The sequence below is a fragment of the Ceratosolen solmsi genome, unplaced genomic scaffold (genome assembly GCF_000503995.2).
Source record: "Ceratosolen solmsi marchali unplaced genomic scaffold, CerSol_1.0 scaffold14, whole genome shotgun sequence".
Taxonomy (NCBI): Eukaryota; Metazoa; Arthropoda; class Insecta; order Hymenoptera; family Agaonidae; genus Ceratosolen; species Ceratosolen solmsi.
In genome coordinates, this window is record NW_011948420.1 from 388,562 (window position 1) to 413,114 (window position 24,553).

General features: G+C 27.5%; 3 protein-coding genes across 7 annotated transcripts; 2 read left to right on the top strand and 1 right to left on the bottom strand.

Annotated features, from left to right (window-relative positions):
* The first annotated feature begins 3,165 nt into the window (after nucleotides 1-3,165).
* Nucleotides 3,166-11,750, top strand: Brd7-9 (Bromodomain containing 7/9). 5 transcript variants are annotated; one of them, XM_011497902.1, is made up of 5 exons: nucleotides 5,217-5,335; nucleotides 5,440-5,533; nucleotides 9,048-9,567; nucleotides 9,646-10,835; nucleotides 11,015-11,750. In XM_011497902.1, the coding sequence occupies exons 3-5, from the start codon at nucleotides 9,164-9,166 to the stop codon at nucleotides 11,620-11,622; spliced, it is 2,202 nt and encodes a 733-aa protein (XP_011496204.1). In that variant the 5' UTR covers nucleotides 5,217-5,335; nucleotides 5,440-5,533; nucleotides 9,048-9,163; the 3' UTR covers nucleotides 11,623-11,750. The 5 variants fall into 5 exon arrangements, with proteins under 5 accessions (XP_011496205.1, XP_011496204.1, XP_011496203.1 ...); XM_011497903.1 differs by lacking the exons at nucleotides 5,217-5,335; nucleotides 5,440-5,533 and adding an exon at nucleotides 3,166-3,244; XM_011497901.1 differs by lacking the exon at nucleotides 5,217-5,335 and having other exon boundaries at nucleotides 5,361-5,533.
* A 601-nt stretch (nucleotides 11,751-12,351) lies between these two features.
* Nucleotides 12,352-14,486, top strand: Secp43 (tRNA Selenocysteine associated protein). Its single transcript, XM_011497905.1, has 5 exons — nucleotides 12,352-12,455; nucleotides 12,712-12,909; nucleotides 13,148-13,470; nucleotides 13,866-14,062; nucleotides 14,318-14,486. Exons 1-5 carry the CDS (start codon nucleotides 12,387-12,389, stop codon nucleotides 14,440-14,442), a joined length of 912 nt encoding a protein of 303 aa, XP_011496207.1. The 5' UTR covers nucleotides 12,352-12,386; the 3' UTR covers nucleotides 14,443-14,486.
* A 904-nt stretch (nucleotides 14,487-15,390) lies between these two features.
* On the bottom strand, nucleotides 15,391-22,793 carry Pli (E3 ubiquitin-protein ligase pellino). The gene is made up of 7 exons (XM_011497906.1): nucleotides 22,568-22,793; nucleotides 20,753-20,935; nucleotides 19,609-19,840; nucleotides 19,207-19,413; nucleotides 18,682-18,969; nucleotides 17,708-18,039; nucleotides 15,391-15,880 (listed from the first exon to the last, which is right to left on the bottom strand). The coding sequence occupies exons 1-7, from the start codon at nucleotides 22,576-22,578 to the stop codon at nucleotides 15,754-15,756; spliced, it is 1,380 nt and encodes a 459-aa protein (XP_011496208.1). The 5' UTR covers nucleotides 22,579-22,793; the 3' UTR covers nucleotides 15,391-15,753.
* Nucleotides 22,794-24,553: the final 1,760 nt, after the last annotated feature.

Genomic DNA, 24,553 nt, shown 5'->3' on the forward strand with positions numbered 1-24,553 from the left:
AAAATTTATATATAAAGTTTAATTTTTTAATTTATATAAATGAATTATTATTTATAATAATTTATAAATATAGTATATTGTAATAAAAATGATTTTTGAATAGTTAAAATTTATTCAATAATTGTATTGATATAATATTTATATACAAAAATAACTAAATTACATGTTTATTTTTATTTACAGTTACTTTTTTTTTTTATTTATTTTTTGTAAATATTTTTTATATGGATTTAAATTATATAGTTGAATACAAATATAAATTACAAGAAAATTTCTCATACAGTATAAGAATATTCATCATTGTTTATTTACATTTAAAAGGTCCTTCTTATTGAAAGGTTTCTTAATAAGTTATTTGCAAGTCGTTATTTAATTGAATCAAAAATAATAATATACAAAAATGTATATATTTTTGCAATTTCTTTGATGATTCTATTTTAAATGTTATGAAACATTGGTAATTGTAATTGTACTTGTGTCAATTAGAAGATGGAATACAAATTTTTTTTCAGCACATGTAACCATAGAATATTTATATAATAAATATAATATAATATAATAATAATATATTATTATAAAACCTATTACACATTTTTAATTATTTATAAATATATTATAATGTAATATAATTCTTGATCAATATATTGTCATATATTAAATATTATAATATAATATATTATAAATTATTGATTATTTATAATATTTATATAATATATTTAATATTATATATATATATATATATATATAATATTATATATTCATTATTTGATAATGTAATAAAATGATGATTTTATTAATTGATAAAATTAGTCTTCTACATCGTTCTTTACAATGTCAAATAGCTTAACATTCGGTGTAAAAATCTAATGCATCAAAGTTATATAAAACTGCAGCTTAAAAACTTGCATCGACTCGGGATGGCAGTAGATTGGCGATAGTGGCTTTTGGCGAAAGCTCAGCCGGAAACGTAAAGCAGATGGAAGTAATTCACTGGAAGGCAAATGCATTGAATTACTATGGCACGGTAGGGGTCGTTACTAGAAAGGTTATTGACTAGGGTGATGTTCTTGATCCCTATGATCGACTAGAGGGCAAAATACAGTTCACCGTCACATAAGCGAATGTGCATCCTCAAATTCATTCAAAAGTTCGGATATTGCTGTTATTATATACAAAGAAATTCACTTTTTAATGTTAAATTAAAGAATTGAATAAATACATTACACGAAGGACTCATGATATACACTCTATTTACTAAACCTATTTACATAAAAAAGGAACAGATAAATAGATTATGTTAAATAAGTGATAGATTGAAAATAAAGTGAATATTAATTTATCAATACAATGATAATACAATGATAACATTCTATTATAATTTAAACTGGATACAATTATATGCAATTCCGTGATAAATTTTACACTCGTCTAAATTAATTAATTTTGAAAACCAATTAAATTTTTATTTCATACAGATTTTTATGAATGAAGCTAAAATACTTAGTGTATATTAATTTTTTAATAATGCTATAAAAAATTTATAATTGATTCCTTATTTCAAATAATTCATTTTTTATTTATTTTTTATATCAAAATTGAACTCAAAATTTGATACCTAGAATTAATTTTTGTTGTTAATTTTTAAAGTCTCAATTATTTTATAATTAAATACCCTAAGTATGGCTTTGTCTTTAAATTAAATGATAGATAGTGCTAATCTATTTTTTTAGTGTAAAGAAACTTTAGATTACAAAATAATATCAAACTTTATTATACCATTATTAAATTTTAATAGACTTTTGTCAATTTTATATCTTAATTATATTTTTAAGAACGTATTTGATTTATGTATTGACTATATAAAAGTAAAATATTGTTTTAAGGATTGCAGTGACTTTACAATTTATGTTTTAAATAATATTCTACATTGATCAATCTATTCTTTTCAAGAAATTGCAATAGTATGTAATTATAAAAATTGTAATCTATTTCATTTATCCTAAGCACACTTGATTGAGTTTAATTAAAAACAAATAATACATTGATTTAACTTCGATTGCAACATTATCATACGAAATTTTATTAGTATAGGAAAAAACTTCATAATTCATGATATATTTTTTCAAATAAATTTCAAATATTCCATTTCAATTTCAATTAAATGATTTAATATATAAAGCAAAATTAGCAAATTACAAAACAATATTTTGACAATTTAAATTACAAATATGAATTCTAATAATTTCCACTATTAATTTTATTAATTATAATAAAGTACATTATTTTGAGTGTTCTATACTGCATGCATATGTGATTTTATTCGACTACATATTATAAATATATTTTATATAAAATTGACATAGAAAAATGAGTAACTGTCCTTTTATTTTTATTTCTCAATAAGTTATGACTAAAGTTTTAATAAGAAGAAATATTAGTATAAGTAATATCTGTTTGTGAAAAGTTTGTACAAGGAATTATGTACATTTCAGACGGGAAAAATATTCCATATGAATCTTCTACGGACACTAGAATTTATAATATTTTTCGTTAAGATCAATAAAATCGTTAATATATGTTTTTGATCTTCATTTATAAAGTCTATATACAATTATATGAATCAGTAAGCAGTCACAAGTTAATGGTTTTGTAAAAAATACGATCAAATATAAAAAAATATAAAGTGTAATATTGACGTAGTTCATAATACTAAAAAATTACACACTTCCGATTCCCAGGCAACACCACAAAAGAACAAACACAGAAAGCGCCTCCCAACACGCACAAGGCTTTCCTTTGTATGCGCCTTTTTTCTTACGTCATCGCTATATCGCAACTACGAGTGTCCAGAGACGAGAATAATCGAGCAGAAAATTATTAACGTCTCCCCCTCCGTGGTCATTCCCTCGCACTCCCTTTCTTCCTCACTCACTCTCTCTCCCTCACCAGCCAATTCCCCCCTCCTGTTTCCCCGTATCCGAAACGAATTTTTATTTTTCCGTTCCGTCCAGCGGTTCGCTCGGCCGTACGCGAACGGTTCTCCCGTTTCGACGACAACCGTTTTCCCCCTGCAGTTATAATGTGACGTGCGGCTTGAGTCCCGATCCGATCCATGCTCTGTATTAATTCCATATGATCGATCCTTCGACGGCCGCCTTGAGCGAACCTAACTCCTTCAGACATTCAAGAGCCAACTTAGGAAAGTATCAAAAAAGTTAGATACATATTGGGTACCTAACTCCCGGTAAGTTTAAGTGCCTACGTGTGTTTGCAAATTTATGAGACATTATCTGATCAAGCGCATATATGCATTGGTCTTTTTAAATATGTTCGACGACTATATTTTATATCTGCAAATTTAAGAATTATATCACTCAATGGAATAACAATATTCCTTGACGAAAATATATGAATTTATTGTAAAAATAATTACTAAATTAAAGGAATAGTTACAAAGATTTCATATAATTTTATGTTTACAAGCAGCAATGTTGCGATTACGATTGCTATGCCACGACACTAAAAACAATTGACATTTTCATGTATTTTCAAAGTAAACGTCATTTTATATCACTTCTTGGATTTTTAGATTTTTATGGATTTTACTATCATTTTATGGAGAAAGAGTTATTTATTTTATCTTCATAAACAGAATAATGGGATTTGCATTGATGAAAATAATTAAATCTTTCTGAAATATACTGTTCAAAGCTTCATAAATACAGTATATTAGAGCTGACATTTTGGTGGCTTTACATTATAAACGTTAATATTGTAGGTATTTTTCAGTAAGCAGGAGTACTTCTTTGTACTAATAAATCTTGTCAGTATTATTTTACGGTTTGTAAATTCTCAGTCTTTGAATAAATATTCACACAGTTCTTGCATTTTGTATGTATGGTGCAACAGCCATTTTTGGATGGACAAGGCACGCTTATACTCAAAACAGCTTGCATTGGGTTAAACAGAAACACTTCCTGTTCGTCTAACCCTTAAGAAAAGGGACGCTGTCGCACGCGCGCTTATCCACAGCGTGTATACACAGGAAGGGTGGAAGGAACAGAGAAAAAGAAAGAGAGAGAGAGAGAGAGAGAGAAATCGGGATTAAGAGGTGTGTGGATAAGTACTGGAATAAGAGGGCAAAGAGCTGTCTGCGCCCCCTCCGAGACACATTCCGGTACACATGCGAGCTAACCAGCTGATCGCGCGCACCCCTTTCACGCCACTACCGCATAAACGAATACCGACATATTAGCTTCTCCCTCTCCGAGTCTCAGTCCTTCCTCTTTTCATAGCCGTGCACCTTCGATCGACTACCTACAAGCACTCGGCAGCGCGAAAGACCGAGGAGCTAAGGGCCCGTTGTCCGTCTTTCTCAGCTCGCGCATACCTCGGTCGAAGAGACTCCAATCCTGAAGTCGACATTTGAAGCAAAGTAACAGATCTGTTGGTGTTGTTGTTGCTGTTACTACATTCGAGAAGGACCGATGCCATCAAAATGCCGGAAGTGCGAGTGAGAGAGGTAGGTTAGGCGCGGCTTTCCTATTTCCTCCTTTCTTCTGCAGGCTTTTACACGCTATCTGCTCTTTATTACAGTTTCTTAGCCTACTAATTAATACTGGATTAAATAAGACGCTCTCTTTGTTTATTTTCGTCTAACCCCCTGCTTTCTCTCATCTATATATAATATGCTACAAGGTCTCACTGATTTCCAATGAGAAAATTCCTCTCGCACATACGCAAGCGCGCGCGCATGCATGCAAATATCTCTGTCTGTCATGCCTTGAGGACAATATGATCCTTGCATGAAAACACATGATAAAAATTAAAAGAAAATATTTGTAGACGGCTCGTAATATCCTGTAAATACTATTATCTGATATTTAAATATGTAACAAGATATTGTGGGAATGTCTCCCACGTGAAATATAATGTTGGTATAACTATTTTATAACCAATTTAAAACGTTAGTGATTCTTAAGGTTATTTCTCCAGCACTGTCCTTCTTGAAATTAAACGAATTTAACAAATTTTATCTTTGACTTAGTAATTATAAAAATGTGATGCAATCTCAAAATTCTCGGCATGTGAATTTTGCATTAGTAGATAGAACATATAAAAATTCGAAAATTATCTAGAGTTCGTTTAAACTATATGAACGTTCGCTCCCCTAGCATTAGTTTCATTGCAAAGGTATTCAGCGTAGAAGACATAAGGCTTTGTGCACAAAGGGAGCGTTCGCGTTGTCCTTCTTGCACCTGACGTCGTACGTGCACATATTTATGTGAATTCGAGAACGCTCACGCACGTATACGTTCCCAAAAATGATACATTGGTATGCAATAAAAAACGTAATAATATATAAGATTTTATATGAGAAAACGAGTGAGAGCATGAAACAAAGGAAGAAATCTTATTAAATAGAGTTACTCGTTGCAGGCTTACGTGATACGTGCCAGTTTGTGTTCGTATGATAATACCTATATACAATGTATTTACTAAGAGGCCGGTGGAATTTTCTCAAATATCCTTGGTACGTACATATTTTATAATACCGACATTTTGAAAGTTCTTTGGAGTTTTATCCAAGGAAGATGGAAGGGTTGATTCGATGTGAAATATAATATATCTACTATCCGGAATGAGAGAAATCGAGAGGAGGCAGAGAAAGAGTGAGAGAGAGAGAGAGAGAGAGAGAAAGAGAGAGCGCGATCGCGAAAGAGATGAAAAACAGAGTCTGCGCATCCGTCTTATAAGTATACTCCGGTTTTGGTACTTTGGGCTAGTTACATCTGTATACTGTATCACTTATCGAGCCTGCGCGCGAGTGTACATGGTTTTTGCGTAAGCGTCTATGCATAAGAATGTGCGCGGCTGTTATATGAAACAAGTGAAGAGACAAAGAGAGGTGGTATTATATTGTAACATGTCGTCACGGAGGAATCGGGAGAAATGACGAAGAAAGGGCTGAACTGCTCCGAAAAGTCACGGTGAGCTGAGGCTATATTGGGAGGCTTTTTTGCCTTCTTTTTCGTCTTTGTTGAAGCCTCGTGCATTGTATTTTTTTCACGTTTGGCTAAAGGACCGCTTTCGCCTCATAGCTTTAACTTTTTCATATCGTGGTGTACTGAGTGAATGAAAGAGGGCACGAATCTATATAACGGATGAAATCTACAAAATGCAGAGTGCTAGTCGAGGAAAGACGCGAAGAAAGAAATTAAAGGAAATATGTGTGTTTTTAAGGCATGTAGTGTTATTACTTGCACTGTGAATGTATGATTTGAAACTACTTTTATTGTTTTGAGGATTTTTTTCATTTCGGGGTATCGTATCGTTTTTATTGTTGGTCTTTTACGAATCGTAAAGTCGAGGTAAATAGTTATATATTTTGGTTTTTAAGTCAGGAATTAGCTTAATTAACGTATATCGATTCGTTCGTTGAAAACTGTAATCATCATCAAGATTAATTAAAATAAAAATATAGCAACACCAATTTATAATTATATATAAAGTATATTTATCTTTTAAGATTTTCTTAATTAATGTTTTCTTAATAATGTAACGAAACCATTTAGCTTGGTAAATTGTATCACATTATTTTTGCAAAAGTTTCATATAAATTGTTTACATTTTATTATTTAAAAGTATGTTGATTTTAACGAAAATATTGCATGAGATTATTATTTGAAAGCAAATGATTTATTAGTTGACAGATTATTTTAAATATTCGCGCTTTTGGCAAAAAGATACGACTCCATTTTGAAAAAATTAGATTAAATTTACAAAAGTTCACAGAACTGTGGTTCTAATAACAATAAAGATACTTTTATATAAAAGTAAAATGCACATCAAATCATACATTCGAAATTAAATTGGAATTCGATTAAAGTATTTATTAATCGATAAATTCTATTACAATTTTTGAAAAAAATTTATTTTGTATCATATTCTCTTGTAAAAAGGAAGGAATAATAAATTCAATAGTAAAAATATTTTCAGTTATAAAGTACATTCATGCTTATAATAAATATATAAATAACGAAAATCTATTAACGAAAGTTCTACTATACGCTGTGTTATAAAATTACAGAAAATAAACCAAGAGAGATATTATACTAATAACGCAAAATATTAATTTTCAAAACAATATACAAATATTCAAGAGTACATAACTAACGATGATGCTCCAATTTTTATCGTTAATATCTTGGAATTGTAATTATAAAGCCTAATCGTTTCTATCGTAACAGGACCGTCATCGACTTGTCATCATCATATTCATTCGCGCATTTTTCCTTTTACAATTTTACTGTGTACAATGAATATGACTCAGTTCATAACGTCACACAATTCCTAATAAATGAGGAACAGACGAGGAAAGGAGTTAACTATCGTCGCTGTAAAATGTGCAGTAAAGAAGGAAAGGATGTGTCGAAAAAAGGGAGAGAAAAAGTGATGTAAGAAATAGTGAGTAAGAACGAAGGATCCTATCCATTCGTTTACGACGTTTATGACGTCAATGCCTGTCGTATACGCTGTCTGCGTGCGATAATTTACAAGAGCGGGAGGGAGGAGAGAAAATAACGCGCCATGCATACACTGTGCGCGCGTGAGAGAGATAAAGCGAGGTAGGGATAAATATCATGGAGTGAGCGCGGACCCGTGGGGGATAGACAGAGAGAAGATAAGGAAAAAAATAATAGCCAGCGATTGCGTTCGAGCGCGTGTGCCTTTTCCCGTGTATGTACATAAGCAAGCTGGGATCCCGCGCGCGAGGCTTGTTGCCGTTCATCTCTGGGGGGCAGAATAGTAGCCGCTAGTCCCGGACGTAGATTGCCGTTGCCGCCGCCGCCGACACCGCCACCGTCACCACCACCGCCGCCACCGTTGCCGCGTGGGTTTTATCGTGCTTGCGAAGCAGGCTCAGAGCATGGGCTCGAAGAAGCACAAGAAGCACAAGCGCGAGAGACACGAAGGTGAGAGTGAGATAGCGCGCGCATGCCTTGTCAGCTACACGAGGAGTGCCACAAAAGGGAGGGAGTCCAGTGTGTTTTTTCTTCTTTTCATGTATCCTTCCGTCCTTTCGTTCACTCGTCCACCCGTTCATCCATTCTTTCGTCTGTCCCCTCGACCCTAGGCAACTTTCCTATTCTTCTATAGGCCTGTACCATACATTTATTTGCGTGCATGTGTGTATCTTCGTGTAACGAATGACGCTGTCGTTTAACGTTGGTGATCCCTTGCCGTTTTTATACCCTCCTACTTTTTTGTTTTTCTGACACTTCGTCGCTTGCCGCCGCCCGCTCGTCATATATTCTATATATTCTTGATCCAATCTTTACTGCGATTCGTCAGCCGTGATTCTCAGATGCTACTTTATTAGAGGTGTTGTTGTCTATTAAAGTTTCCTACATATATCGATTACGCATTTCAAATGTATTATTAGTTACTTTAATTTTAAAGTGATTGGTTATGTCAAAATTTGTTTATATTAAATTTTTTAAAATTAATTTATGAAATTTGATGTTTGATACCTTTTTTTATCAGTTCTTTCTAAACTAATAGAATTATATTTTAATTTGCTATTTTGTAACTTTTATTTTCATTGTTACTAAACAGTTTCTAAATTACAAAAGAAGAGATTCTGAAGCTGAACGTTGTGTCTAAAATTAATTTATGTTTACATTTGTCCATAATTAGTTTAATAATAATCTTATGTAGATTTTACTAGAAGATATGTACAATTTTCATATACCATTTGTTATTAGGTAATAAATATTTGAAACAATTGATGGAGTACATATTTATATTACTAAAAATTTCTAAATTCTATTCCTTAAAGCATTGTATGCCTCTATGAGTGTGTGCAAATTATAATAATAAATATTATTTATTAAAGTGTCATATTAATAAAATATTTTGATTATTTGTATGAAAATGAAACTTTTAATGAATGCAGTTCCTATTTCAATTATTTAATTAATAATATGCAAAATTTTTACTATTATTTATTTATATTTATGTAAGCCTCGTTTCCTTTATTTTAGCTGAAGGTCTTTACCCCATACCAGACAAACCTCCAGCTTTAAAATTAATATTAAAAGTTGGTGGAAATTGTGGGACTCCTGAACACGGTGGTGGTGAGTCACCAAGCCAGGCAACCATGTTATCTCAACATTATCAACAACAACTAGGTTTTAATTACTCAGTAACTGGAGGAGAGCAGGAATTTGATAGGTATTTGGGACATAAAAAATTAAAAAAAAAGAAAAAGAAGAAAGATAAACGACATAAGCATCATCACAAAGATAAAAAGAGAAAGAGAGAAGAGTCAAGCCAAGAGTCTGTTGGTGATGGAGAAGAAAGCATGGTGGAAGCACCCAAAAAAATACCACTTAATCATCAACCATTACCTATGAGACCTATTATTCCTCCTACTAATGAATCAAGAGTAGTAAATCCTGCTGCTACTAGTAGCTTATCACCTCATAGAGAGCCTCGTACTTGTGTTCTTAGGAAAATTGCAGAAAAGACTCCTCTTCAGCGATTGTTGGAGCATTTACTTAGGTTATTTATTGTTATATTATAAATTATAATTTTTTACTATTAAATGTAATTTGCCAAAAATAAGTTTTATGTTTTTAGATCAATGGAAAAGCGAGATCCACAACAGTTTTTTGCATGGCCTGTCACAGATAATATTGCTCCAGGATACTCGCAAATTATTACAAATCCTATGGATTTCAGTACTATTAAACAAAAAATAGATGATAATAATTATCAAAATCTTAATGATTTTATAGATGATTTTAAGCTAATGTGTGATAATGCAACCACTTATAATCATCCTGATACTATTTATTTTAAAGCAGCTAAAAAATTGCTACATGTTGGTTTAAAGATGGTTATACCTGATAAATTAAAACAGTTACGATCAGTTTTAGTGTACATGCAAGATCTGACTAAAGAAGAACTTGGATTTGAGTTGGGTACTGAAGATCCAAATAATCCTGATGTTCACATAACTGAGGAGCAAATAGAGAAAGAACGAGAACAAGAGGAGCAAATAGAAGAAGCTGAAGAATTGAGGAAAGAAAATCAAAGGAAAATGCGTTTAGCGAATTTGAGTAAATTTGAAGCCATTCCAGATGATTTAACTCCTGACGAGATTTTAAAACAAGCTCGCAATGCTGCAAAATCTGCTGCAGAAAAATTAAGTCTCAAGCGAGTAAGTTCAAAAATGGGATTTTTGAGACAAAAAAAAGATGGCACAACAAGTTTACAAATCATAGTACCCGGAGATGGAGTTATTCCAGGTACAAATCAGAGGCCTGTGTCTTTAGGACAACTAATTGGGAAATTAAGTCATGGTACAGGTGCTTTAGCTGGATTTAGAGAAGATAGAAGAAATATGTCCAAACCAGTAAAACCATTGTATTATGGAGCTTTCGGATCATATGCTCCAAGCTATGATTCGACATTTGCAAATCTTACAAAGGAAGAATCAGACTTAGTGTATCAAACTTATGGTGATGAGACTGCTGTTCAATATGCTGAATCTATTCTTGACTTTGCTAAAGATTGTGATTATACATTGACTATGGTCGATGATTTACTAGATATTTTAACAAACGGAGATCATAGACAAACAAAAAATTTCCTTGAAGAAAAGCGAAGACTCAAAGAAGAAGAAGAAAAAATTAAACACCTGCTAGAGAAGCCAATTCAAGATCTAAATCGGAATATACCATTAGTTGACAAAGTAAAAGTTGATATAGATCAATTGAAAACTTTGTCAGATATTGGAATTGATGTCAATTTCTTAGAAAGTTTAGGTAAAACTTCATTATTTATAATATTTAAAATTAAAAATCCTAACTTCAAACGAGTTTTATATTGTGTTAAATATTGTATACTTAAGATAGTTAAATTTTCATTGTGTATATGTTTTATTTATTTATACATATATTTTTGTTTATCGTATAAAGAAATAATTTTAATTACAATTTTTCAGAGGAAGACATAAAATCAAATGAAGAACGTGCAGCACTACAAAATCGTCTTGATGATACATCAAACATGTTGAATAGCCTAAGGCAAACTCAACATGATCGTCTTTCAGCTCCTCCTCCACCACATTTATCAAATATACCAAAACCTTCAGAATCTGAGGTGATGCTTGCTGAAAAAATTACAGAAAATTTAACAAGTATAGCAAAAAAATTACCGCCATCTTCAATTGCTCCAGTAGATGGCTTGAGGAAAGCTATGGGAATTGCACCTCTTGGAGGACCAGAACCTATGGAAGTCGAACCAATTACTCATAATCCTTCAATTGTTACAGATAATACAATTATTCAAGAAAATTGCTCAAATCAAGAATCAAGTAATATGTTACCAATTGCTATGTCATTAGATATGAATAATGTAAGACAAGGACAACTACCAATGCAAATGGTATTAGCTCAAAATCAAGCAACATCCATGTTAAATACAACAGAAACATCAGGAGTTACTGATTTAGAATCTGAGCTTAGAGAGTTTCTAGAGAGTGATCCAACGTTGGGTCATTCACCTCTTCATGATGACAAAACATTAGAAGACATTCTTTCAGAATCTTAGCACGTAATATAGTTATTCGCTAAGTCAGTTGAATTTTTGTAACTGAAGAAAATTGTAAATTTGTTTAATGTGTAAGTTTTAACTATAAGACTAATCTAAATTTAAAAATATACAAATGCCTTTGATAACTCTTTTTGTTTCATTATCCTATCATAAACCATTTTTTGTAATGCAAAAATTTTATATATAAAATACTATTATCTAAACAATCGATTAAAACAGATAATAAAATAATATAATCAACCACTTTATTTATAATAAAAAAATTTCCAACTATACAAAACTTAAAACAGTAGATTTATATTAAAATATAAAAAATATATTAATTTTCAATGATTACAAATGTATATAAAAACTGTTATAAATATACTACTAATTATAAAGCGAAGTGTAATCTTGAAACCAAATAAAATTTGTCTATGGGTGATATATATTTATTTAATTGGAATGCCAAGAAAAATGCGTCATTGCATTTGCATGTGAGAGCCTCAAAGATTATATTTGGCGGGAACAGCCACCTAGTGGCGGTCGAGAAAATTGTATGCATAAGATATTTGTAAGTACACCTACATAAATTTACGAAATATATACAATTCATTGGATGCTGATAACTGGTTAATAGTGCTTTAGTTTATTTAAAATCGAAATCGTCAAATTTATTTATAAATAATCTAATATCAAATTTCAAAACTGAGGTGTATTGTCTACAATTAAAAGCTGTATTTCAATTATTAAGTCATTAAAAAGGTTATGGAAAGAATTTAATGTTATTAGATAAAATTGAATGTAAAATGTCCGGTCCTATGGTTTTATGTCAATTGTGGATGGGCGGGGTAAGTAATTTAATTTTGTGATAGATTTTAATATTAAAAATATTATACTCGTTTTTAATAATTGTAGTACACTAAAAAGAATATCGATGTCATAATTACAAAGAAGGGCAACTTAACCTTACATCGAATATACTTAAATTCATTGGTTCTAAATAAATATATTTTTCATTTAGCAAATTTAGCAGTCGAAATGTTTTTAAAAATAACGGTAACATTTGTATTAAAAATATATAAACTCTAAGAATTATATTTTTAGCTTGAACCATATATGACGGAAAGTTTTATTATGAATGCATTTCATAACATGGGTGAACAACCACAAACAGTTAAAGTAATGAGAAATAGATATACTGGTGAACCAGCTGGCTACTGTTTTGTTCATTTTCCAACTGATGAAATGGCCCTTGATGCTATGCATAAATTAAATGGAAAAATTATTCCAGGATCTAGTCCAGTAAGTGTATTATAAAAAAAGGCATTCTTCATTATTAAATATATATTTTAATTTGGACGATTGATCGTATTATTTACAAGTATCTTAAAAATTTAATATTTCATATTGAATATACAAGTTTTTATCATTCATAATATGTAATGGTGTTATAATTTTGAATGTATTAAAATTATATTACTATCAGTTCTATTGATTATGATACTATTTTGATTAAATTATATATTTATTTTTATTATAGCAAGTCAGATTTCGATTAAATCATGCAAGTACAACAGGAAAACCAGCAGCTGAAAGAGAGTACAGTATTTGGGTGGGAGACCTTTCGACAGATGTTGACGATTATTCATTATATAGAACATTTGCTGCAAAATACAATTCCATTAGAACAGCGAAAGTAATATTGGATAGTTCAAGTTTTAGTAAAGGTTATGGTTTTGTTAGATTTGCTAATGAAGATGAACAAAAGGACAGTTTGGTTACAATGAATGGATACAGAGGTCTTGGAACAAGATCATTAAAAATATGTAATGCAGTTCCTCGGCCATGGAATAAAGTGACAGAGTAAGATAATTTTATGTATTTATATAACCATTTTATGAACTTTTTATAGATTAATAATACTTTCAAAATTATTAAGATTAGGAATATCTAATATTATATTTCTATTTTTTTCATTTATTTGTATTTTTTTTATATGTATTTTCATTTTTTCGTAAATTTTTTCAATTATATGTGCCAAGGTTTAATTCTTGTATATATTTTATATATTAGGATAATTAAAGAAATGTTTTTAATAATTTTTCATTTGAATATATTTGTATTTATTATTTTATAAACAAGTTTAAATAATTTTAATTTTGGAATCTTAAATGATATTATTTTTAAAATTAAAGTATTCTGGAATTAAAAAAATTTGTTTATGCACAATTTTACTTATAATTACAAAAATTTTACAGTTCAAATTCTGCTCCTTCATCCTCAGACTATTCATCAGGTATGTCTTCTGATGCTTATAACTACTATGATACATCCTCGTATTGGAACAGTTATAGTGCTTGGCAACAAGGTTATTATGAAAGTGAACCAACTTCAGATGGATACAGTAATTATGTATCTGATCGTAAACCTGAAGAAGATGAGCTAGAACTTATCGGTAAACACCTAGCGTTTATTATTAAACTGTACAGATATCCTTATGATAATTATATTTGAGATATTAATCTAATCCTTAAATATAGTACGTTGAAAATAGTGCAAATTATAAAATAGTGCTGTTATATTCTATAATAAATGTAAAATCATCCCTGATAGATATAAATCTTGTTACTTAAAAATTTTTTTTCTCATTTAAAAAATTATTTTTTATAGAAATCAGTTCAAATTTTAATTTAATAATTATTTATTTCAGATCACTCAATTCCAGTAGATGTAGATAAGTTAAACAGGGAAATTATTGAACAAGATTACAATTTGTGGGATGCTTTGGAAAGTTCAAAATGGATTCCCTGTGACACTTTAGAATTATGTTATTGATATTTGGATAATACGTAAACTTAAGATACTAATCGTATGTATTGATCTAAATGTAAATGAAAGGAGAAAATATTTTACGATGTAAAATACGAAGACGAAAAACAACAAATTACTCATGTATATTATTCGCCTTTAAAAGTTATTGCTGATGTATATAAAAATAAAACAAAACAAAAATAACTTTACTACTTATTTCATTATTGTTATCGTCAGTCTCTACGTGTTATAATGTACAATTTCCTGATAAATATTTACTTCCAGTTTTGAGCATTTCTTCATTACATAATTGTAGTATTTGCCATAAAACTCATAATAATGCTCAACTATTCTACATCATGTTTTCATCAAATACATACAAAACAATACTATATAATAATTAAAAAATTTACAATGGAATATAAAATAAAATTTTAATTTTAATCTGCAGTAAATAAATTAATTACAAAGGATAAATATGGTACCAAATAAAGAACTTCTTTAAATAACAAACAATTTATTCTTTTTTTAAGACATTTTGTAATTTGCAGTAAAATAATATATAATGAATAATATAGTTTAGTTTCAGTGGAATGCAAATTTGCAAAATACACACCCTGGAAGTTGTAAAAAATTGATGTAATCTTTGGCTAAGAGATTATTCTAAGCCCATCAGGTTATTGTAATAACACAGCTTCTTTGTACATATATTGATTTTTTTTTCAAACAAATCTATAATTTAAGGTTTCTACCTAGTCAGCAACAAAACTGCAGCAACAAAAAATATTCCTAACAAAATCAATCGTTACTACTAATATTTGATTCATAGTTTACATTAAAATATACCTATATATTAATTTATATTAATAAACTAAAATTACAAGTATAACTACTGTTAATTTTATAAATGTAAGTAATTAATTTTATGTAAACTTGATTTCTTTATATAAAAAAAATACGATTATTGTAACGACAAATTTGTTAAAAAAATTTCTCTCATTTGCCATAATAATTTAATGCGACTTCCATTTTTGCGAACAAATGGTCTTTAAGCATGTCAAAGCTGAAAAATCTTTCTGTTATAAAATTTTGTTATGGCAGATGTAACTTGACAGCAGCCTTAGTAGAAAATAACCTATTTATGCTAATTGAAAAAACTAAACGCTTTAATAATCTGTGGCACTCTACTTAACGGCAAAATTCGAAAAATTAATTTTATTAACTTACACACAATAAGGCTCTATTATTACCTTAACTAAAAAAGCTTAGTTAAGGTAAACAAAATAATGACTTCTGTACAGAGCTTTTTCACGAGCTTACGGCACGTAAAAATTTTTAATCTACGTGATCTTGGAAAATAAGTTTTACATATCCTGGTGATCCTTCTAATGGTACTGCACAAAAAGGGCAAATTGCAATGTAGCCATTTGTACCATGTGGTATTGCAACTTTTTCCCAATATCTGTCAAATTGAACAAAAAAGTAGTTAATATTTGTTTTAATTACAACACTCTCAGAAAGACATTTAGAAAGGGATGTATGAAACTAATTTGCCTACTATAGCTTTTAAAATTATTTTTCTATTAACTATTTAAAGTATTTTGCAGTAAGGTGAGTCAGTAACATTGAACTAATATAAATCCATGTGCATTTTGAATATATTATTATTAGGTAAAGTTACATAATTGATATAGCCATAATTTCATTCTATTTCATTACTCTGAAAACTTTATTAATCAATACAAAAATGAAACTTTTCAATACTTAAAATAATAAGGTTATAATTATAATGGATCAAACTATACAATTAGGTTCTATAATATTTTAAAAATTAATATAAATAACAAAACATAATAATAAGCTATAATAAGTTTGTATAAAGTAGTTTATATTCCATTTATTAAATTAGATAGAAAATTAAATAATGTATTGTTTATTGACATCATCTATCTGCACGTAAAAAAAAAGAAAAATAAAAGTGTTCATGTTTTAGTTCAGTAATTAACATTACATACATATTCCTATGTAGTTATTAGTGATATTTTATAAAAAATTTATTTTCATTAAAAAAATAAACAATATATTTGAAACTAGTGTAAAAACTTAGTATAATGAACATCTAATGTATATAAGTATATAAGTTTATATGTATTTATTTAATAATCCTTTTTATTCAAAATTAATTTTAAGAAATGTTAAATTTCAAATAATATTATATATTTATATACATATATAAATAATGTAGATGATGTTATATAAAGTGGTGTCAAGCAAAAAATATATTTCAATTTGTTAGTTTCAATTTTTAATATTTTATATCTAAATAATAAAATATCAATGTTAAATATTTTTTAAAATATAAAATAAATGTTTCAAATGTTTAGTATATTTAATACAGTTATAATTATGACCCATTTACTTTATTTTATTTTACGAATAAGCACTTAAAAATTAAATAATTGTGCTTTATCAAAAATCTAATTATGTTATGAATTTAAAATTTTATGGATACTTTGTTATATGTATTAAATCTTACCGAAATACGTTTTTAACTATCCAGATATGAATCAATTAAAAATTTAATCGATAATTGTAGGTTTTAAATTATATTTTTAAAATCAATTTTTTTTGTCAAAAATAATCAAAGTTTAATTTTTGAAGCATCTTTAAATTGTATTACAACTTTCCTGTTATGTTTTCATTTTGGAGTTCATGAAAAGGTGAATTATTTTAATTTCATAAATTTATATTTTACTTTAAAATATAACTAACTTTATACAGTTCAAATTAATAAATCACGCATTATTTGGAGTATTTATTATATTTTGAATTTACATCTATATTAATATATCTTTATAATTTGTAAGATAGGTAATTTATTATTAAATCAATGTAATTTATATTTTATATAATTATTTTTTAAATATTCAGTTTACTTTAGAAATTATTAAATTATACATTTTTGGCTCGATAACTTAAAATACATTTGATTTTTTTAATATAAGCAAAAATATGTATTAACTATTAAAATATTAATTTCGATTTAATTTTTCTAATATAATCTCATTTTCACATAATTTGTAGAAAAGATTTATTCTTTTCAATACTTATTTACAATTTTTAACTAATTAAAAATTATTTGTATATACATAATTATAATTAATTTTCAAATTTATTGTTAATATATTTTTCTCCTTCATACGTTTACTTTATAAGGAATTTACTCCTGTATTACGAATTTTTTATTTAAAAAGTATCATTTAAAAAAAAGATGGTAAAGTATACATACTTTACAGTTTTTTCAGTAGCCATGTGCCCGCACGGACTAAATGCGTATGTCGGTGGACCACTGTCAACGTAAAATGCTGGTTCGATTCCCATGCAGAGTTTAACAATTGGACCTGCAACTAAACACATCGGACACCTTCTCGTGGCTTTATCTTTTTCCTGACCCCAGTCATGGTGACCCTGAACGTGACCACACTTAAGATAAACATAGGGTTGTTGTTGGGCGGATTCTGATGCAGCCTTTCGTGGTATGACAAGTGTGTTAAGACCAACAGGGCACTGTGGTCGACCAGCATTTATGGCATCTACTAATTCTTCTAAATCGTGTTTGGTCTAAGCAAATAAACGATATATTTTCTCAATATTTATGTCTAATTTCCTTATATATTATATACGGTAAATTATTTTTTATGTACTCATTGGGTTTTCATATCATTATTGCTTGTCATTAATTTAATAAAATAATTATATTTTTATTTTAATTGATATTTTTACTAAAATTTTTACCTCAACACTTTTCATTTACATTTAAAAAATTATGTTAATATAATATTAATTTAATAAAAAGATCATTTTTTTATTATGTTATCAATTATTAAACATTTTATAAATGTTGAAAATAATTATTTAATAATCAAAAATATATTTTATAATATAAACATATTTTCAATAGTAATATCTATATTTAATTAGAACTTATTCAATGAAAGTAATGATTATATAAAATAGGTTTTAAATAATACAAAAATAATTCTTTTAATTTATTCAAACTAAACACAATTTTAAATATAAAGAATTATAAATAATTCATAAATAACAAATTATGTAACTAGAACTCTTTCTAATAATGTGCAAATTTTTAAAAATTTTTTGTAAATATTAAATAAACTTGTATCAGTTATTAATGTTAATTTTTTAATACCATAGAATTAAGATAAAAATCATAAGTACACAATTTAATCTATAAATACTTACAGGAGATTTTGCAAGTCCCTCAGCAGACCTCCACAATAACGTAGCTCCACATAAGTCTATAAGAGTACCATCTTGCAGAACATTGTTTTCATCTTCAACAACGTTGCCTTTTTGCTGGGCACTTCGACTTTCCCGTAATGAGAAGACACCGCCGCCAACGCTCACTTCTCGCCAGTAGCCACATTGTGCTTCACCTCCACAAAACTGTCCACGTGGATGCATAATTAAAACGCCATTGGTCGTCAGTCCATCTATCTCTCTATTTTCTTGCCACTTAGTAGCTTTTTCCTGCAATGTACTCACTAATATTAGTATATTCTTAAGTTCTTTTTTTTAATTCATTCCTTGATATTGTTTTGAGACTTTTGGTCTGTATTATTTTAAGTAAGATATCAATTATTAATGGATTAGCTAATAGTTATTTTAATACTTGTATTTTGCAGTGAATATTTATGCATAAAATACATTATTAATTATTCAACAAATTTAACAACAGTTGGTGTTTAATTATTAAAATAATCTTACCCCCAAGAAAATATTCCTAGAGCTATCAAACCCAGCAGCAAAGATCCGAGCTATTTTTGGGTCAGAACGATCAGCAAGAATTCGACACGCAAACCTGCTGATAGTACTTTGAGCAACTCGACCTTCACTTGCAGTAACTACTTCGCTACCGCCAGGATAAGTATCCATTACAACAAAGTCAATTGGAGACTCTGAAGATCTCCCAATCTATTTTGATTTTCAAGTTTATCCATAAGTAAAATTAAACGTTTATATTATCTCATTATAAAATTTTATGGTAATAAAGATATATGTTTGAATTTCTATTTTAGTTTCACAATAACTAAACAAATACATGATAAGTATAAAAAAAATTATCTATATTAAAGTTAAAAAAACAATATGTTATTAAATATATTTTACTTGAAACATGTCAGTATCCTCATCTTCAGTGTATTCTACAATCACAGCTTGTGTTCTGGATAATGTGTAAGAAATTGAGTGTTGTTTTGTATTTAAAATGGCTTGAGAGCAATGAGGCGTTTTGACAACATAATGTTTACTACGTTTAACACCATTGGCCATAGGTCTCTTATACAAAACAAATTTACTTCTTCTTCTTCCACGGTCACCAGGTGGAAGATATCCATTGTATCTGTATAAATAATATATTTCTTTAATTGGTGATAAGTTTATTAACTGCAATTTTATGTGAAAAATTAAATCAAATTAAGAAGAAATAATGTATTGTTCAAATTTAATATTCAAATTATTATATAAAAATATTTTGAAACACTTAATTTAATTATGTTATAATAATTATATTTTTATAAAATGTTTGTTATATTAATTATCATTTGCTTTTTTAGACAATACATTATTATTTCTTTATTATCTAAAAATATAAAATTAATAAAAAATGAAACAATTCCTATCAATTTATTATTATAACAAAAATTGTGAATCTTTTTGTTTGTATTAAGGTATAAATAAGATACATTTTTTGTTATAACATTGTAAATTTTTTACACCATTGTATATAATTACTTTAAAATAAAACAAATTGGATTTGTGATCCACTTATTCAATAGTTACACACTTATACACTAAGCCATTAACCACAAATACAAGAAAATGTGTAGTTATTAAATCATCTTATTAAGTATGAAAATCAAAGTTTAAGAGGAAAAAAAATAAAAATTGAAAATGATTTGATTTTATATTATATAAATTACAGAACCAACAAAATTAAATAAAATATTTATTTCATGTAAAAATTTTATTTATGTAATGATATAAAAATATTAAAAATGTAATTTAAAATGATCTCAGATTATTTATATATATATATATATACTTCAAAGTGTTATGAACTTCATTTTAGATATAAAAGAATTTTTACCGATAGCAACTTTTAAATATCTGTATTTATCTTTGACTAGAAAAGATCTTATATTATGCTTATAAATGAACTTTTATTTTAAGCACAAGTGTAAACACAAAATATAGTTTAAGAAGGGAAATAATTTAATTGTATTAAATTTTTTCTTTAGTTTATAATTTTTACCCAAGAATGACTAGTTCTCCATATTTTACTGCCTGTTTAGGCTTATCATGGTGATGACTTTGTGCTCCATGGGGATGAGTATGACTATGACTATGACTGTGTTTATTGTGTGGACTATGTGGTTGGCCAACAGCCTCACCCTCTTCTACAACAAGTGGGCTTTCGCTGCTGCCACCATCTGACCTAGAATTGTAGAAAAATTATTATTAACTTATTTTATGCTTGTACTTAATCTTTTTAAATCTGAATAAGTAAATGATAAGACTTTTATTATTATATAATCATTAAGAAATATTTTTTTACTTTTGCTAATATTTCTTGTTAAATCTAAATTTAATTTGATTCATTTTTTAAAAAATAGCTATTCATATTACAAAAATATATTTTCAAAGAAAAACACAAATAGATCATATGTATAATAAATATACTTTTAATTTATTTATTGAAAATAAAAGAATATTAAAAATATACATTTAATATAATAAAAATTGTTAACTAGTTTTCATTAACTACAATATTAGTATTTTTTAAAAAATAATTATAATTATTTCTCTTTCTTTCATTTCATTGATAAATATCCTAAAATTATAAATATTTCAAATAGTATATAAGTCAAATACAAAACTATTCAATATAAAATTATGTAAAACACATTATGAAATATTAATATGCTGTATAATACCAATGAATAATACAGATTTTTTTAGAGTATACTTAATTAAGATTTAGAGTACTTGAATTCTATCACTGAAAAACAATAACATATAATTTAAATAATTGAATTTAACATAAATTAATAAAATTATATATGTACAAAGTTTAATTTTCATATAGGAAATAGTTCGATATAAACACAACAATATACTGATTAACATTTAATTTTTTACCATACTAAATAATTACAATTCATTTTTTCTTACAATTTTATTTTTGTATACATTATATAACTTTTATTATCATTAATTATATTTTTAAATTAAAATTATTTGGTAAAAACAATTATGCACAATCATATTGAGTAACATTATATATCTTACTAAAAATTGATTAAATTAAAAAACATTGATTTTATTATTATTAATATGTATAAGGTCATACATTAGTTAGAAATGTATACAGTATTAATAAGCTTATAAAAAATATACAGTTCAAATGGAGATGGACCTATTTTATTTAAATATTAAATTGATATATTCTTTTTAACTAAATATTCATAAATATTCCAACAGTTTTAACAATTAAAAACAAGTTTTTCTTTTAAAAGGAAATACAAAGAGTTTATCGAACAATAAAGCATTAATTTTGTTATTTGTTCATTTATGCCATTAATTGAATACATAATATTCTTATAATATTTCATAATATTGTATAAAAGTATTTAAATATCAATATTTTATAATTTTATTCAAATAAAGAAGAGCAGTTTTCTAAATCTAATATATTATATAAAAATGTCTAGATGAGATATTAATAAAAATAATGTCTAACATTTTTTCATAAAATTTCTTAATGATTAAAAACAAGGATGCTCAGAAAGTGTTTTACATAGTAAACAAATAAAATAAAATAAAATGGAAAATAAAATAAAATAAAATAAAATAAATAAATATATCTAAACATATGATTGACTAGAAAATGTGACTGATCAATCACTATCATTATAAATATTGCAACAAAAAAAAAACAAAAAATAAAAATACTGCAAGTAGAAATACAGATAAATAATAAGCAAAGAAACAAGGCAGAAGGATAAAAAACGAAGCGAATAAGAGCAAAACAGAGAGCGCTAGAGAACGTTATTTATTATCTTCTTACCGTATGACCATTGTGGGATCCGTGTTAGAGCCAATTTTGCCGCGACGATCGACACACTCCGCGGGAGCCACTTTGATCGTCGTTGACAACTAACAAGCTCCTCGGAACTCGACGATAATATCTTCTTGTTTTCTTGTTTAATGTAGCGCCTAAGCTGTACGATCAAAAATATCAGCTATGATATTCTTCGCGTCAACGCAATGATGCTATATCGACAAGCCAACGTAAACTTGCGCACAACATCCTTTAGCGCATTGGTTAATACATTCGCGGGCATTATAAATGGTACAATGATAATAAAGTTATCTGCTCTGCTATAAAATACAGTAGCGTCCATTTTATAGAACAAGCCAAATGTATTTTTTATTATTAAAAGGTTTCTTTCATAAATTATAGTGAATAGCAACAAATATGTATATGATTATTACAAATAATATTATTTTATGGAAATATGAGCTCTGACAAAAGAATTACCTTATAATTTGTTTATTTACAATTTTCAATAGTGTAAAATTTATATCAACTGTGTCTTCCCTTATTACATTATTCGTTGTCCAACGCAGTTATGTTATATAATCATTATAAAGGAAGTCTAACGTTTTCCATATAAAATAAAAATATTAATAAAGGTCCCATTTAGATATTTATATTTAAACTAATAAATTTAAAAAATTAAATTATTTTTGAATGTAGAATACTAAGTAATTATAATTAAATTATACACTAATTATATTGTACTGCTAGATAAAAAATTTTAATTTTAATTTCTAACTATAACGAATTACAATAATTTTTATAACTACGGTAAAAATGTAGTTAAAACAGCATAGGTAATTAATTCTCAATACAAAACGTGCATGATAAGGAATGTACAAAAGTGTACGAACCAATAAATATATGATTCAGATTATCTCTTTCTAATGCAGAGTTAAAATTGAAGATATAAATTGAAGCCCACGTTCATTGGTTAATATTTCAGCGCATAGTATGAATTTACTTCCGCATTATGCAATCTCGGAAATTGGCAAACGCATCTACAACTTTCAACTAAGTCTTTCTTTATTCTATTATTATTGCATATATGTAAAAAGATTATTATAATTTAATATAAAATGTACTAATCATTTACTTTTTCTATGTATTGAATTACCTAAGGTACACTCAAGACAATGAGTAATTGATACTATTTTAGCATCTAATTTAAATATTTAAACGAAGAATGATGATTATGGCTAAAAAGTAGTTATATATGCAATAATTGTATACTTGTAGAAATAGACAATATTTGAAAAAGCAGCTCGGATACAATGTAGCCGTACATATACGAATTCAACTAAATATATGATTTTAGTATGATGTATCTTCAGAAGTAAATATTTTATTCTATTATTTGAATTAATTATCACACTAAGTGTAGAAGCAATTAAAAAAATCTTGCTATCACAGTAATCACGGTTTTATTTTTCTAAGTATTTTACCATGATGCTTCTTATTATTTAGTACATACATTTTATTATATTCCAATACAATTTTAATACAATTAAAATTATTTAGAACTGACTAATTTGTCAAGATAAGTTCCCAAACTTACAATACCAAAGTTAATGAAGTCAATTTTTGTCATAAATCATTCCTTTTTTTATTTTAATAATTACAGTACTGTAAAAAGTATGTTCATTAGTTGCAAACATATAATTAAATCTGTTATTCTATTATTAACCAATGCCAAAAAAGAATATGAAAATGGAAAAATCTTAGGTGCACAAGGTGGAATCGACTTCATTCTAAGTGTTGATACATTATTGTATAAAGGTTAGTTTGCGCAAACTCAAGCTCCATATATGATTTCTAAACTATTTTAAAAAACACATCAACGCACACACAGAAAACATATATGCCATGCATAAAAAAACAATTCATATTTTATGTAAAATTAATATTTGGAGGAAAATAAAAGAATTTTTATTATTCTATATATATGATCTG

What these genes read in the sequence shown, in the direction of transcription:
- Pli (XM_011497906.1), bottom strand. An exon ending in AGGATACTGACATGTTTCAA is followed by an intron (nt 19,414 to 19,608) that starts GTAAAATATATT and finishes AAATCAAAATAG; the next exon opens with ATTGGGAGATCTTCAGAGTC. An exon ending in CTAGGAATATTTTCTTGGGG is followed by an intron (nt 18,970 to 19,206) that starts GTAAGATTATTT and finishes AGTACATTGCAG; the next exon opens with GAAAAAGCTACTAAGTGGCA.
- Secp43 (XM_011497905.1), top strand. Translation starts at nt 12,387, where the DNA reads ATGTTATTAGATAAAATTGAATGTAAAATGTCCGGTCCTATGGTTTTA. An exon ending in GTCAATTGTGGATGGGCGGG is followed by an intron (nt 12,456 to 12,711) that starts GTAAGTAATTTA and finishes TTATATTTTTAG; the next exon opens with CTTGAACCATATATGACGGA. An exon ending in AGATGAGCTAGAACTTATCG is followed by an intron (nt 14,063 to 14,317) that starts GTAAACACCTAG and finishes TATTTATTTCAG; the next exon opens with ATCACTCAATTCCAGTAGAT.
- Brd7-9 (XM_011497900.1), top strand. Translation starts at nt 7,931, where the DNA reads ATGGGCTCGAAGAAGCACAAGAAGCACAAGCGCGAGAGACACGAAG. An exon ending in CAAGCGCGAGAGACACGAAG is followed by an intron (nt 7,977 to 9,047) that starts GTGAGAGTGAGA and finishes CCTTTATTTTAG; the next exon opens with CTGAAGGTCTTTACCCCATA. An exon ending in CAATTTCTTAGAAAGTTTAG is followed by an intron (nt 10,836 to 11,014) that starts GTAAAACTTCAT and finishes ACAATTTTTCAG; the next exon opens with AGGAAGACATAAAATCAAAT.